The following is a 16,069-nucleotide window of genomic DNA, read 5'->3' on the forward strand; positions in this document are numbered from 1 at the left end:
TGTATACCAATGAATGACAAACACTGCACCTAACATCTCAGTTTTTCCCCTGCCTTTGCAGGACAAGTGAGCATTCCAGAGAATTTCCACATGACCAGCTGTTCATCTTTTTAACAGAATGCCATTCTTGAGCTCATTTAGAAAGGATACTTCCTTTAAATGTGTAATTCAGAGTCTCTGAGGGCAGGTGTAGTTGGGAAAGACATTTCATATGGAAAATTGATACTATACAAACTGAAGTGGGTAAAACATTAAGATGTATTCTGGAAGCCCAAGCCATTTTCTTGAGAAACACAACATTTGGTGTTTCTGTCCTTCTGCAGTTTATCAGGATGCAACAAATGCATTCTATCTAAGCTACTTCACAATGTCTGAACAACCAGCAGCATGATTTTCAAAACCACTTGTTATAATTAGAGACTTGAAAACTCAGAATTTCCAGTTGGGTATTTTCATGACTTAGTGACTTTGTGAACAGCTCAGAAGTAAGTATACAGTTTGCCTTCTCCAACCATAGTGCAACTGATTATTGGAAATCTCAGTAGTATAATATAGGAATCTTGTAGATAGGTGACAACTTTACTCTTAATTTCACCAGTCACCACCAACTCACAAAATGGCCATATTACCATTTTTAAGACAATTAAATAAATGCGCAGAAAATGAATTACAGGAAATAACTGCCCCCTCCAAAACACCCCACAACTTCAGTTGTAGATAATGAAAACCTACAAATGTCACTTAAAAATTACTAAAGTTTAGAAAGCTAGCTAACAAGTCATTGCTTTGGTAAACAAGTCTGAAAAGGCTTAAGTCAAAGTGGATATTATGGCCGGCTGCATCAAGTTGCCTATCAGCAGCATCTGAGAGTTGATCATCTTCTGCTCTAGGATAGTTCTTCACTGGCTTCGAGGACATGGCTTCGCTTTCCTTCCACCTCCCTGGTCATTGTCTGTCTCCTCTACAGGTTCCTCCTCTTTCCAATCTTTTGAGTGCCCCAAAGCTCAGCCCTTGGTTCTTTTATCTACACTCACTCCCTTGATCTCATCCAGTCTTATCATTTTCAATAAGATCTATATGCCCAAGACTCCCAAACTTATATCCAGCTGCTTGTTGCCAAAGAATAAAACAAAGACTACCAAAGTTAAAAAATAATAACACCCCCAGGCAAGGGAACACATACTGGTGAAGACATGCACTGAGTAGTTCACTAGAGGGAAAAGTCTGAGGGGATTTTCGATCATAGAAAGCAGGATTCATAGAGCTTTTACGAATAAAAAATAGCATGCTGGATAGGATGGAGTCCGTAGGCTTATATATGACTGGTTAAAACAAATTCCTGGGTAGAACTGGTTCAGTAAGGGTCTGAAGTCAAAGTTCATGGTTTTTTAAAGAGCCTTAGCTGGTTAGAATGGCTGTAATGAAAAATAGCCTTCAGTTTTTATATATTCCAGGCCACTGTTACTGTAAATTGAATTTTTTCCTTTTCCCTTTCTCTTCAGTACTATTTGGGTATCTAATAGAGAACTAGAATATATGCACTCCCAAACTTATCTCCTCACCCTGACCTGTTCTACTTACCTGCAGTCCCCCTCTCAGCTGATGGCAATTCTATCTGTACAGTTGCTCAGGCCAAAACCCTTGGAGTAGTACTGCCCTTAAAACAAGCCAAAAGGAGCCCTGTGCTTTGAAGAGCCAGTACTACATGTCTATCTGGAACTCATACTTGTTCTAGACTATACTCCAGGTACTCATTCCAAATACCCTGCCCAAATGACCTCAGCTATTTCAGAGTATTACATGACCATTGTGTGCACTGGTGTGTAAGGTAGGTGGACAGATTTTGAACATGCAGGCTAGGATGTCCACACAAACGTGCAGGGGGCCCCTTGCCATACAATTCAGAAGCAGGGATGGGAAGGAAAGTGGGACACAGGCAGAGGATCAGCTTCCTCACAAGGAAGCTTCTGGCACAGGAGTTTTAAGGATCTGAATTTCAAACCTGGACCTCCAGGTACTTGTGAAGCTGTATATGGCAGGATAGTAGTGTGGGACATATTTTCATAGAACAAAACTTTAAAATATTTAATCACTGGCGTCTCCATTGCACTCTTACCCCAGGACGGCAAATGTTTAGAAGCATGCCTGCATTGCAAAAATCCTTTACTCTCTTTCCAGTACCCAATCCACAAATTGAGTCAAGAAATCCCATCGGTTATGCCTTCAAACCACATCTATATTGTCCATTTCTCTCCACTTCATCACCACCTTGATCATCTCTCCCCTGAAATACTGCCATGGCCTCCTAACTTTGCCTCCCTGATTCTACCCTTGTTGTCTTACCATCTATATTATAATCTATTTAAGACATCCCAATCACTGTCTTCAAGTCTTTGCTCAAATGTCATCTCAGTGAGGCCTTTCATAATCACTCTAAAACTGCAACCACCCAATTTCCCTTAATTTTTCCCATAGCATGTATTACCTCCTAACACAACTGAGTAATTTATAATGCCTATTGTTTATTTCTGTTCCCATTCCTAGAGAATGTCAGTTCTTCCAAGAGGTCAAAGATCATTGTTTTGATGTGTCCCAATCACCTAATACATTTCTTGGCACACAGAAGCTCAACATATGTAGAAATTTTAGGTTGACTCACAAGCCCACATCTGTCATAAAAAGATAATCAATGTCTTCAAATGCTTGACAGATTTTTCATAATGCATCCTACTTTTTAAAGTTTTCAAACTGTAACAAGAATTTATGAAAAGACCTCTAAAACTTGCCATACCAATACATGTATTTGGTAATAGTTTTTTTTTAAACTAAGTTTATTTATTTTTGGCTGCGTTGGGTCCTTGTTGCCACGGTGCGCGGGCCTCCCACTGAGGTGGCTTCTCCCGTTGCGAGCATGGACTCTAGGCGCACGGGTTTCAGCAGCCGTGGCACTAGGGCTCAGTAGTTGTGGCTTGCAGGCTCTAGGGTGCAAGCTCAGCAGCTGTGGCACACGGGCCCAGCTGCTCTGAGGCACATGGGATTTTCCCAGACCAGGGATCGAACCCGTGTCCCCTGCATTGACAGGCGGATTCCCAACCACTGCGCCACCAGGGAAGCCCTGGTGATAGTTTTAAAAAACTGAGTTAACTACTGTACATGCTAGGCCTCTCTGAACTTTAAATGCTACTATAGTCTATAAATGCTATCTAAAATACATCCTACAAACCTTTCTTTTCCTGAGCAGCATGCAGCTTAATATTGAGAGGTATTTATACATCATCCTATTGCTTGCTAGTAAGAGTAATCAAAAAAAATAAGAAACAACACAGTAATGGACTGAATTGATAGCATTTTCTCTTAGTTGGCAGATACCTGCTTAGAAGTTCATTAATACTGGCTTAGACATTTAACAGAAGTTAGAAAGTTATAAAGTGTTTACTTTCATTTACAAGTTGATTACAAGATTATAAAACTTTTAATCTATAAACTTCCTAATTTGCAACATAAAGTAGAAACTCATGAAAAATATCATTATTAAAGATTTGGATAAAGTTCAAATGTCTTTTAAGAAATAGTTAAAAGCCAAGTAATCATGAAAATACAAGTCATCTTCATTAGTGCATAAAGGCCTGCGTTCAGACTGCAATTTAGACTTCTTAGCCATTCATCTCTTCATTTTTAAAAATTCTATTCAGTAAAAATATTTTATAAAGATTCTTATTTCCAAAACGCTGAGTTGAAAAGGTTAACAACTCTTCAATTGAATACAGAACTATTTTTCTTCGCAGATGCATCCCTCTAGCTGCCTTCCTTTTCGCCTAAAGTTGATGAACTATGCCTCCTAGTGACCAATTTGTATAACACAGCTTAGAGCAATTGAGAATAGTGAAGTGTTCAAAAAACGGCTGTTACAACCCATTTTCAGATCAAGCTCTGTCAATCAGCTGTCTCTGTCCTTTCTATTGTGCCAACAGCCTAATTTTAGGTTCTCATTTCTCTCATTCATGCTCTTGTAATAGCCCAACCACTTGAATCCACACTAATACGCTGCACTGCTACAACTTCCATTCCTAAATTATGATAGAAAATTTTCAGTCTCCCCCCATTCATATAAGAGAACATCCCAACTCCTTACTCTAGCACAAAAAGCCCTCCACAGAATTGTAAAGCCCTACCTGCCCTTACAATTTAGACTCTCCTTCCACTCAACCCTAAGTGAGCTCGTCACTTATCTACTTTGTGTTTTTGCTTTTCCTAATCCTCAGTAACATTTGAGCAGGCAACACTGTACTGATACTCTGACTTCTGGGTCTTCAGGGATGGCAGTAGAGAAGCACCAGGTACTTCAGTGACTTGACAGTGGAAGCACTGGTAAACTTGTTTGCAGGTTTACTTTGAGCATTGCCCTGAGAGATTAGCATTCAAGCCTCTGCCTTCCAGTAAGAGCCCATAAACACCCAATATCCTAAATCTACTTCTACTCAGACTAGGTAAATGCTCCTGTTGCTTGCAAGTCAAATATCTGACAGATAGCCAGTGGGCAAATCTCTCCTTTTAAGGGACTAGAATACATGGGGAAACTCCCTCTTTTGCAGTCTTCTTTTACAACATAGCACACAGTCCGAGAACAGACTTCAGTTTGATCATTATTGATACCTGCAAAAAAATGAATAAATCAGTAAATGAGCAAAGGCCTTTTTTAGGTGGTAGAGGAGGAAAAGTAAAAGCAGTGAGTATAGAGAATTCCTTCCAAAAATTCAAGGATAAAGGAGAACAGGTGGTATGATCAACTTGCTTGGGTGCTGCTGTAAATGGCAAGGTTACTTTAGAAGAGGAACTCAGGTTTCGAAGACCAAGGATTGGAGAGTGGAGGGTGCATCACAGATGACAGCTGACAGAGAACCAAGGAGCAAGAGAGATGGAATAAAAGAATTCTGTGGGGTGGCCAGGCCCAGAAAGATGGAGGAACACTTTTTACCAAAGATAGAACCCAGGAAACCTTTTTATGGCAAGCTTCCACACTGCCACTAAACCTATCAGGAAAAGCAAGGCCCCGGGTTAGAGGCAACAACAAAATCGCCACACAACTCATGACTACAAACTATTTAACAATCAGCATCCTTTAACAGATCAGAAACTGGAACATTTAGCAGTTCTTGTTTCTAATGAGATTCTATTTACACTTTTGCTTAAGTCATTGTCTCAACTTCACTTGTGTATGCAGGGGTTCTGGGAAAGATTATCATGTAAGACAAAGCGAAAAACCCGGAAGATGGATAAGACTCCAGTCAGAACTCATCTTCAGGTTGTATTCCTAAATCACCTTTCTGGAACTGGTTTACGTATTTCTGAAATGCAGCTGTTTGCCTCCTGTTTTCCAGGATATCCTCAATCCTTTTCTAACCCTGAAGCTCTTCAGCATGCATGGCTGATGTGGCTGTGACCCAGCCTTTGCTCTACCCAGGGTCTACTATATTAAGCAGCCCCCCTTTTGTGCTGAAAGCACAAATCATAAGCTCATCTCTGAAGATGGCTGGATGCCAGGAGTCTTTTGCCTCCTTCAGCCCCACCTGCTGCCTAAAACCTGCAAATAATGGGTCAGAGTGGCAGCAGCCATTTCAGACGATAAAGCAACTTTAAAGGTGGAAGCCATACGTCAAGGAAAACAAAGCAGAGGATGAAGCTCTCAGAGCAGGTGGGAGCACCGGCAGAGGCCAAAACAGCTGCCATCAAACACTGACTCCAACAAAGATCAGCTGGGCGGCCCTGTTATTTACCTTTTACCCTTACATGTCGAGAGGGAATAATTACCATTTTCAAACAAGTATTAAGATTAAATAAAACATTATTTCATTACCTTAAATGGCTGAATACACATTTGGGTTTTTTTTTTTAATGCTGATTTAGATTTATAATGCAAAGTCCCACCTAGTCTGAAATACAAATAGTAGAGCAATGAAGCTTTCTTCTGAACCCCAAACTATGTAATATACCCAACCTTTGAAAAGAAATATGTACTTAATGGTCATCATATACTTACCATTTAAGGTTCTTTTACTAATCAAGCTTGACATTTTAATGACTCAGAGTGAGCTAATTATGGGTACATTTGGTAATCTCAATTGTCCAGATAAATTCAAATGATAAGATTCCAGTATGATAAAGTAAAACATTCTTTCTCCATAAACAGGCATACAATATATAATTTAACCTTTCCTGATGTTTCATTTTGGGAAACTACTGTAGCTTTTGTTTTATCAATACTGTTATAGCCAACTGTATTTTCCAAAGACAAACTGTGGCCACTACAAGATTCCAGTTCCTCTCCCCTTCCCCAAACTTTATAATTCCTCCAGCAGGATATAGAGTCCTCTCCCATTAAACCTTGGTGGGTTTGACTATAACCAATAGAGTACAGAAGTGATGACTTCCCAGGGTAGGATAAACCTTTGCATAATTCTTGGAACCCAGCCACCATGCTGTGAAGCAAAGTCTAGGTAGCGTTCTAGCCCCAACCCAGCTGAAGTCTCAGCCAGCACTGACCACCTGTGTATGAAGAGCCTTCAGGTGAGTCTCGTCCCCATCCTTCAAAGTTGCCCCTAACGACGCTCAGTAGAGCAGAAATGAACTACCCAAGCACAGTTAGCAAAAATAAATCTTGTTGATGCTTTAAGTTTGGGGAGTAGCTTTTTTATGCAATACTAGGTAACTGCAACAACAACTGATTCAACTCTCCACATTACAGAACAATATACACAGTCCAGTTTTGTGGTTTTATTGGTTTTCTCAAAATAAGCAAGTCAGTATGCAGAAATGTGACAACTACAAAGGAACTTGGAGCATCTTGGTTGACTCAGGAGATTGAACTAATGAGAATCAGTCACTTGTTACATGGCCCCATACAGTATCATGGCTGGTAAATTGGAAGGAGTCCAGATAAACCCTACTCCATCTACGCATTGGCTGTATAAAATTTCCTGTACAGCTACCATCTTCCTGTCCCCACACTGGAAACTAGAGAATCCAGCAGTGAACAAGCATTCCGAGAGTCCTTCTTGAACTGGCAAAACCAGTTCAGAACTAAAGAACCAAAAAAAAGTACGTGTTAGTTCAAAGAAAAAGAGACTGTGTTGAGCTAATAAGGTATGTGCACAAAAGACCCAGGAGAAGGAAGTGAAAGAAAAGACAGCCAAGCATAACTGAAACAGTACAAATGTAGGTTAAACAGGGCAGGTTGCTGATGTGCAAGTTGCTCTAAAGGTTCTAGGTCCACTCACCAAGCCAACTCAACAGCAAAAAGACAACCAGCCTAATCCAGGTCTAAAACCACCTCTGGCCTGAAGACTGACGTGTCTCACTGTCCACCCCTAGACGGTCCACCCACAATGTCCAGGGATCCAGGTTAATAAATGTTTGGGATGGAAAGGGATGGGCTAAGTAATGACAACTTGGAAGTTTTGGAGCATGAGGTATCTAAATACAGTCAAACTTCATTTAGTTTTACCCTAGATGATTTCTGGACTTCACAAAAGAAAATAAATCAGCATTTTTTTTTTTAAATGAAATCAGATTTTAAAGACTGATTTTAGGTAAGGGGGATAAATTATTCTTTTCTTCTATTTTTCTTCTCTCTTTATAAAAAACATCAAAAACCTTCAAAATGGGGGCATAGGTTTATATTTATTACCCAGTTTTAGTCTCAGGGTTCTTTTGTACACCAAGTAGGGACACCTCTTAGCCAGGAGCCATTTTGCCTTTAGAATCAACAACAAAAACAGAACAAAAAAACCCCAACTAATTCTGAAATTAACTGCCAGAATCTATTATAAAAGGTGATCCCAACCACAAATTCTAGGTTTTCTTATGTTTAGGAAGCATGTTTACTAATTGCTCATTACATATATCAGGTTCTAAGTACTCCTGAACTACTTCAAGAACTAATGTGTTCTCTCATCAGTGCCCACTACCATCTTTCACAAAACATCAAAATAATGAAGCTAAAAGAACAAGTGGTAGATGAACTCCAAAGCTTATATTTAACCATTCTACTATCCAATGTATCAACTATTTTATTTCCATATTCATTAAAAACAGATGGTAAGGGTCGTTTGTTTAGGGCTGCCAAAGTTTCAGTCTAAAATCTTTTCCACTTTTATTCGTGGTTTCTTATTCCTATAGAGCAACCTCACCTACAATTCCCAGTTGGATCAGCTACTACTAACCCCACCTGTTTGAAGGTAGTTACAAATATATACTGGGGTTAGGCTAGAAAAAAAAATCCTATTGTGTTGGATTAACTTTGAAATATTCAGTGTGTACTCAGTTTTTAATATAAGTCTGTCACCTGAAAAGACCTAGAAATAATAAGTCACCTGAAAAGACCTAGAAATAATAACATCCCAGGAACAAGCAAACCAGTCACCTAGACTTGATTTCTAAGTACCACTCCCCATTAAAGGGAACCAGGGATCCTTGGGGAAATAAGTCAGTTTCAGAGCTGGTACAAAAAAGCCTAAGATGATCCCAGAAAATCTTTCTGAGCTATAAAGTATGCAAGAGCTCAAATGATGCAGGACACACCAAAAGCACACAGGAACCAATTTTAAAAGGATACCACTGATCAAATCTGAGATGACTGAAGCATCAAAATGAACTATGATTACACAGTAAAACTTCCTGATTTTGATTAATCATACTGTGATTCTATAAGAACGTCTTCCTACTGAAAAAACACAGCATTTAGAGGCTAAAAGGGCACAATGTCTCCAACTCTGTCAAGTAGTTTAGAAAAAAGATATATGCGTGAATACAGAATTATGTAGCAAAAACAATAAATGGTGATTTTGAGCAAAGAATGTACAGGAATTCTTCCAACTACTATAATTTTAGAGTTAGAGAAAAGTTGCAATATCCATAAGGGCTTCCTTGAAAAAAGCAACCTGGAACTTAAGAGGATTCATTGCAGATAACCTTGAATCTATTATTTAAAAAACAAAAGAACCCAGAAACCTTCATCCATTACTTTGACAGTCTACCCTACTTTTCGACTCAGCCTCTAACCAGCCGCAATGTTCTTACCTACGAATGGTTGACTTAGTCTTAATCATGTCTTACTTTAAAGTTATCTTCATGGAAAGGTCATCGTCACTTGAAAACCCCTTTAAAAGGACTTCTACAGCTAAGCCTTCCATGGCTTCGCCCCTTATGTCATCCATTCTTTCACTGCCTTGAAAGTGCCATGGATTGTCCTACTACTTCAGGACCCTCATGGTGTGTTTCCTATAATACCTTCACCTGAACTGCTCTCTGCTCGGAGGCTCCATCCCTCACTACACAAATTCCTACTCATCCGTGAATTCCCAGCTAAAAGCTCTTATATGAGATTTGAGTATTCTGGCAGAAACTTTTACCACTCCATGAAAGTTTCTGAGCAACAACTGCTTAACTTCATTATGAATGAAAAAATGATGAGTATTAATACTACTAACTCTTGATATGAAATCCGTCCACTTCTGGCACTTTCATTTTTCAACACATCCCCAGTTCCTTCTTTTCAAACGTAAAATACATGAAGACCTAGCCTTTCTTAAGAACCGACAAAATAGCAGAAGTGGAAAGCAGCAGCAGCAGCAGACCTTCCACGAGCTCACCTACTGTGGCCTGGACCTCGACCCACCGCTGCACATATCCCAGGAGCAGCTAAGGTAGCTTCACTGGCGTGCGAGGCAGTGGCGGCGGCCGCACCACCGCCTGCGAAGGAAGCCGCACTGGCTGCCGAAGCGCCTGCGCAAGGTCAGGTACGCAAGGTCAGGTACGCGGCACCGCCCAAGAAGCCCGAGGTGGTCAACGCGCCTGCGCAACATGATCATCCTGCCCGACATGACGCGCAGCATGGTGGGCGTCTAGTCTACAACGGCAAGACCTTCAACCAGGTGTAAATCACGCCTGCGATGATCGGGCACTACCGAGGCGAGTTCTCAGTCACCTAATAGCCAGCCCGTGAAGCACGGCCGGCACAGCACGGGGCCACCCACCCCTCCCGCTCCATCCGCCTCAAATAGCCTGCCGGCCAATGAAGACACAGACTTCTCTTTAAAAACAAAAAACACCCACACAGATGAAGAACTAAAAAGTACTGCTTTTAACTAACACATCCCCGAGTTTCAAAATAATAAAACTCAAAATAAGAGATCTACAAAAGCTATAAACTCTCATTTCTCAATATGAAAATTAAGCAATTTGATTAACTTATTTCCTGCTGGCAATTTATTATTTCTAAATTGTTATGCTCCGTTTCTCATTTACTTCACACTTAAGAAAATTAGTCAATACCTCAATTTTTTAAAAAACTGAAAAACAAAGTATGGTATATAACGTCAAATGGAAGAAACACAAGATACAGTGTATATTGTATTTTTTGAAAATATAATTAACTGAATACAAGTTTTCTAATAAACATTTATCCTTAAAGTAATTCCACACTCCAACAAAGATGTTCCCATTTCTCTGAAGTAATCCTTAATTAATCCAAAAACTTGGCTTTTTCTCCAAGTTATATTTTTAGCATCTGGATTTTTAAACAAAAATCACCACTATATAAGTTAATCTCAGTTAATTTCACCATTATCATTTACATTTACTTTTCAGCTATTAGAGACTTAGTGCTTTAAGTAGCAAACTACCTAAATTATAAACACGCATTTTCAAAACAAAATCCAGTTCACAATTACCAAGTATATATACAGTGCAGATTAAAATCTACGTTAGCATATGATTTCTCTTTCCTAAGGTTCCTATAAAGAATGTATGTTTCTTCTAAACTATCCATTAATTCTGTACATTTAAATAACATTTGGCTTGATTTAAATAGTCAAAAATATAAAGGCTATAATTTTTATAAGACTCATAAAAAAGGACTCAAATTCTAAACCAAGCCCTAAAACCAAGAAAAGAATATTTGAATATTAAATAGTTTAATATTTCTGCATGGTACAATGAGGTTTTCACAATGATTCAGTTTTATTTTTATTTTCAATGATGGGAATGGCCTACAACTCAGATAACCCACAAATTCATACTGTCTTACAAGCAGCAGTAATATACAGTTAATTCAGTTATCTTAAGGGCCTTATCATACACCAATCAATACCATTAACCCATTCACAGAATAATTAAAATGTTTCTATCAAAGCTAATGTGTCCTTTTAAGGTTTATGTGTTGTTATTAAATGTGTTAAAAAGGAAACAGAGGTAGAATCCCACGTTTTAAAGCACTACTCTGTAAGCCAATTCCACACAATTAAGACATTTTTATGTCACATAAATTACTAATACAGCTTCAGTGAACTACATAAAATAACGTTGAGATCCATGTTAAACTAAAACCCAATCAATTTATGGAACTGTTGTTCTCTGCTTATAACCATATTTGAATAAAAAGATAGAAAAAAATTTAAGTATTACTTTACAGGTGATCATATGAGATTTTACCATTTCTAGAGAGAAACAGAGAACTTCTTGGTAGTCACTGCCTGGGCTAGAGAATACTATAAACTGAAAATGTAAAGACGAAATTCGAAGGGCCTCAAAAACATCTATAGTTAACTCAGAGTATAATCTGTAGAACTAGGGAATCCCTTTCTGTCTAGTCTTCCAATAACAAACACAATTTAGTGGGGCTTGGGAGGTTGCTCTTAAAATGACACATTTTACAGGCCATCATGGCCTAAGCATTGAATAGCCTACTCAAAACATCTCTACTCTCCACTCTTCCAAAAAAAAAAAAAAAAGTATATACTCATTCTTTTTTAAAAACCACCCAAAATATCACCAGTACATTTTATAAAATTAAATGCAATTTTATTAAGGATTTCAAGTTACATGTCAAATTTCTAGAATGGAATAGAACCATTTTGAAACTGGAGAGATGGCATAGATGAACACTGATATCCCTTGAAACTCCAACTTTATTTAAAAAAACAATTCCTCTGCAAACCATATTCCCCCTTATATAACAAGACGAAATAGTATCTACCTCTTCACTTTGGCAACAGCTATTTCCTAAAGAAATGAAAAAAAAAAAAAGTAGTGATTTTGCTACTTTTTTAAGCTCATTAAAAATGGGATTCTATCTTTAGGTTAAAAATTTTAAGTTCAGAAAAAGCTGTGTTCAGATGAACTATGGGTACAAAAGGAAAAAAAATGTCACAGAATGTCTAATCAAAACAACCAAAATCATTTTGAAAATAAAGAGGAAAAACAGGTGTTTTCATGGCATTTTTCCCCCCTATAAGCTACTGCAATTGGTTAAGGATTTCCAGTAGTTAATTAAAATCTCAGGAGAGGAATGGATAGTACTATACAAAGAACACAATGTGTCTACATTCCAAGACCTTAATACTAAATTTTTAAAACAGAAGCTCTATCACCTCTAAAAAGGAACGCAGTGTAATTTTATTAATATAGCAGGAACTCTAAGGCCTTCCTATAATTACAACCCAATTAGTCCATCCTCACTGTCAAAGCATTAAAGTTCATCCCCAAAAGTAACAGTAATTAGCCTGAGGTATTTTAAACGTGGCTCTACAGTCTCTAATTTAATGGCATTTCCCCCCTCTAAAAATGGTCTTATTTCTACTTTAGTCCCATGATATCTGCAGTATTTACTACAATATGGTCATAATTAAAAGAGCTGGAAAAAAAATTCTTGGACCTTTTCAAACAGTTGCTCGTCCATCCACTTCTATTAAAATAGGAGGCACACAAAGATCTGCAAGGGTTGCCTGACCGGATCCAGAATAAAGGTCCTTAATCTTTGTTTTCCAGTTTAACTATCAGACCTTGGTATAAATAAAATGCTGAATATCACATACTTGTGGTACAAATAGGTCCAAACTTTTGAGTTTTTGATGAGACTGAGAAACATTTCATAAAATTTAACTTAATATGCCTTAACACATCTGTGAGGTAGTTAAGTAAACAGTACTACCCATTTTAATACATAGTAAAACAAAAGGCGTGGGTAAATGACACACTCATACTTTAAGGAATAAGAATTGGAATTAACTGTAGAGGCTTGGGGCCTTTTGTCTAGTTCTGACGAAAGGAAATAAAATTTACCCTTTTAATCTTTCTATTAAAAACATTAAATCATTTAAGATTTTGTTTTTTTTAATCCTCTCTCATTAGTAGATGTAGTACCTCTTCCAAAGTTGGCACCCTTTTCTTCAATAATGCAGTAAACTGGGTACATAATTTAAGCTAGGCCTCTGCTTCTACCTGAATTAGTACAAAATTAAGACATTATCTCTGGAGAACTAAAATTATATTTGACATTTTTATTTTAGGCTGCAAAAACAAAAACGAGCAAACAAACAACAAAAAACTTGAAATAGGCTTGTCAAATGATGTAAATTCATCCTTTCCAGGGAAGCAGAAGGTAGACCCTACCACAAAGAAAAGATGCTTAGTTAATGGAGGTTAAATTTAAAAAGTACAGTTAAAATAAAAATAATGAGACTTAACTTCTGAAAATACTAGGTTTTATTCACCTCCCTGTGGTAACCAATAAGCATACTATTAGTTAATAAGATTTCTTTATAAGTAACTGTCACCTGAAATACAAAAATCCATTAACAATCTAAGTTATCAGGTGTGGTCTTACTGGAAATTCTTAACCATATACTTGTCTTGACAAGTGTTGTTTTTTAAATGATGAATTGTCTTAGTATAAGTCACTGTATTTCTGTAACAAAGTAATGAAAGGCACAGCTAGTGCAAGCGAACTTAAACCCATTCAACTACCCGCTGAAAAAATACTTTGGTTCTTCAGGAAAAAAATTAGCAAGACAAAAAATCTGGTTCATTTCACAGTTCTGTTCATTTTCATAACTGTAATCTAATAGTTACAAGATAAAAATACTCCAGGAAGAACCAAATATGTAGCAATGAACAAACATGCGTGAGAGAATTTGTGCATTCAATGTATCTGGCAGAAAAACTAGTTAAAATGCTAAGTAGAACAAATTTGGTCTTTAAAATATCAGTTCCTTTCCTTTAAAAAAAAACTTGAGTCTACCAAGAAAATACAAAAACATAAGGCTGTAAGTAAATAATAGTTGTGTTTAGGCTATTACAGTGCAGGTTATCCTCAAGGCCACATACATCCTGCTTCACTGCTGCTTGCACTCTGCTGGGTTTTGATCCTTCTGTTAAAGGAAAACAACAAGTCAATCTATCTTTTTCTACCTGCTTCAGTTTATTTTTCAATAGTAGTTAACTATCTTAATTATCACATTATCTCACTGTTCTGTCAAAATTTCTGCCAAATTAAAAAAAATAAATGATGGCAAATTATTTATTCAAATATTACCAAGTCACAAAAATGCTAAAAACTAAAAGCCCCAATTTTACATTGTAGAATGAACTCCATAAAGTGAAACACATTAAGCTATAATCTGAAAATAGCCAAGCAATTTGTTAAGTCATATTACCAATTATTTTTGCCTTTTAATAGGTCAGTTATTCTAAAATACTAACTCCATTCATATTTAGCTGTTAACACCAATTCATACCTATTAGAATATTTGATTTTTTTAACTACCCTCTCTTACCTGCTCACTAGGTTAAAGTATCTTCTGGATATTTTTAAAGCATAAGCAAATGAATAAATACATTAAAGAGAAACCAGAAGTTCCAAATGAATTCTGATACCATACTAAGCATTCTGTGGGAGATGAAGTCCTTTACTAACCGTGATATGACAACTTCCCAGGAATAAGAAACTGGGACTCTCAGATATGGAGCAAAGAGATGACCGGGAGAACCTAAGAGTATTGCTCCCCTATCCCTGTGCACTCCTGCGTTCAGATGATTTAAAAACTGACCTATGTTTATAAGCTTTCCTTTGGGGAGAAAACAACCTAAAGAACACAAGCAATAAGTAATTTCAAGTGCTTCTAAAAAACAATTTAAAAAGAAATGCCCAAGATAATGTGCCATTAAAATAGAACCTAGGGTTATTTAGCCTGAAACTAGGAAAAATAAAGGTCAGAACCAAAAATAAACGTTTCTTAGGAAAGGTGCATTGAAATTACATGTACTATTGAAATGCCAGTGAGGAGAGATTTATTAAAGACTTTAATAGACTAAAAGAAACTTTACATTCAGAAACACTAACTCATATTTAACCTGCCTTAAATTTAACAGAAAGCAGCACTAATTTTGCTCACCTTTGGGTCATAGTCTGGATCATTTTCCTCATCTCCTTCTTCTTCCCCTTCCTATATTAAAGTTCAAAATGCATCCATGAAGTAGGTACATAATAGGAAGAAACGGCTCATAATGTAGGGAGAATTTAATACAAGTTACTCTATAAGTCAACAGATTTTCATGATTACAGAGTTTGGTGACAATGCAATTTAATTTGAAAGCTTCTAATATGAAAAATTTCCCAACACAACTTGAGACATCCAGACAGGTTTTATTGAAAAGATTTACTGCAGCCAACGTTGAAAAAGTTTACTGCAGCTTTTGACTTCTTCAAAGAGCTGATAACCCTGCAGCAGAACAGAATTATTTGAAATAAAAAAAATGTTCTGAGTTTTGCAATTTATTTATTGAAACCTCATACATACATTGTTTGGCTGTAGAATTCTAAAACCATATTTTTTTCCAAAAACATTTTTATCCCATATCACAGAGTAATGATTTATAGCAAAGGAATACATAAGTCACTCAATTTGCTTCTCAATGTGTTAAACAGAATTAATTGCTCATTTGGTAAACATTACCTCATCCGCTTCTTCACCTTCTTCATCATACTAAAAAAGGGAAAAAAGGATGACATTTGAATGAAGCTAACAAACATCTGAAAGTAGCATTTAGTTAATATCCACCATTGTATCCCCTAATATCTAAAGAGAGGAAAAAATACATGCCCTACAGTGACGGATTATAAATTAAAACAAGGACAATAGCTTCAGGAATCACCCAGCTCAGTGCCATTATCTAAACCTGACACTTTAAAAAATTAAAATAAAGAACATAGTACAATCATGGATGAAGTATGATC

General features: G+C 37.1%; 1 protein-coding gene and 1 long non-coding RNA gene across 12 annotated transcripts in view; one reads left to right on the forward strand and one right to left on the reverse strand.

Annotated features, from left to right (window-relative positions):
- The window catches only part of LOC309609816, a 252,719-nt gene that overhangs the window by 63,193 nt on the left and 173,457 nt on the right, over window positions 1-16,069 (forward strand). The gene's annotated exons all lie outside the window — the stretch shown is intronic.
- NAP1L1 (nucleosome assembly protein 1 like 1) overlaps window positions 13,315-16,069 on the reverse strand; it is a 32,903-nt gene continuing 30,148 nt past the window's right edge. For 6 of the 11 annotated variants that reach the window (XM_082351702.1, XM_082351707.1, XM_082351701.1 and 3 more), the window contains 3 exons: window positions 15,789-15,818; window positions 15,228-15,278; window positions 13,522-14,204 (listed from right to left, as the gene is read on the reverse strand). In XM_082351702.1, the coding sequence (XP_082207828.1) occupies window positions 14,169-14,204; window positions 15,228-15,278; window positions 15,789-15,818 (117 nt within the window). In that variant the 3' untranslated portion in view covers window positions 13,522-14,168. Of the gene's footprint in view, window positions 13,443-13,521; window positions 14,205-15,227; window positions 15,279-15,458; window positions 15,819-16,069 lie in introns of those variants that run through there. The other 5 variants (XR_014233563.1, XM_082351708.1, XM_082351706.1 and 2 more) reach the window with 4 other exon arrangements.

This window comes from Balaenoptera borealis, assembly GCF_965194805.1.
Source record: "Balaenoptera borealis genome assembly, chromosome: 13".
Taxonomy (NCBI): Eukaryota; Metazoa; Chordata; class Mammalia; order Artiodactyla; family Balaenopteridae; genus Balaenoptera; species Balaenoptera borealis.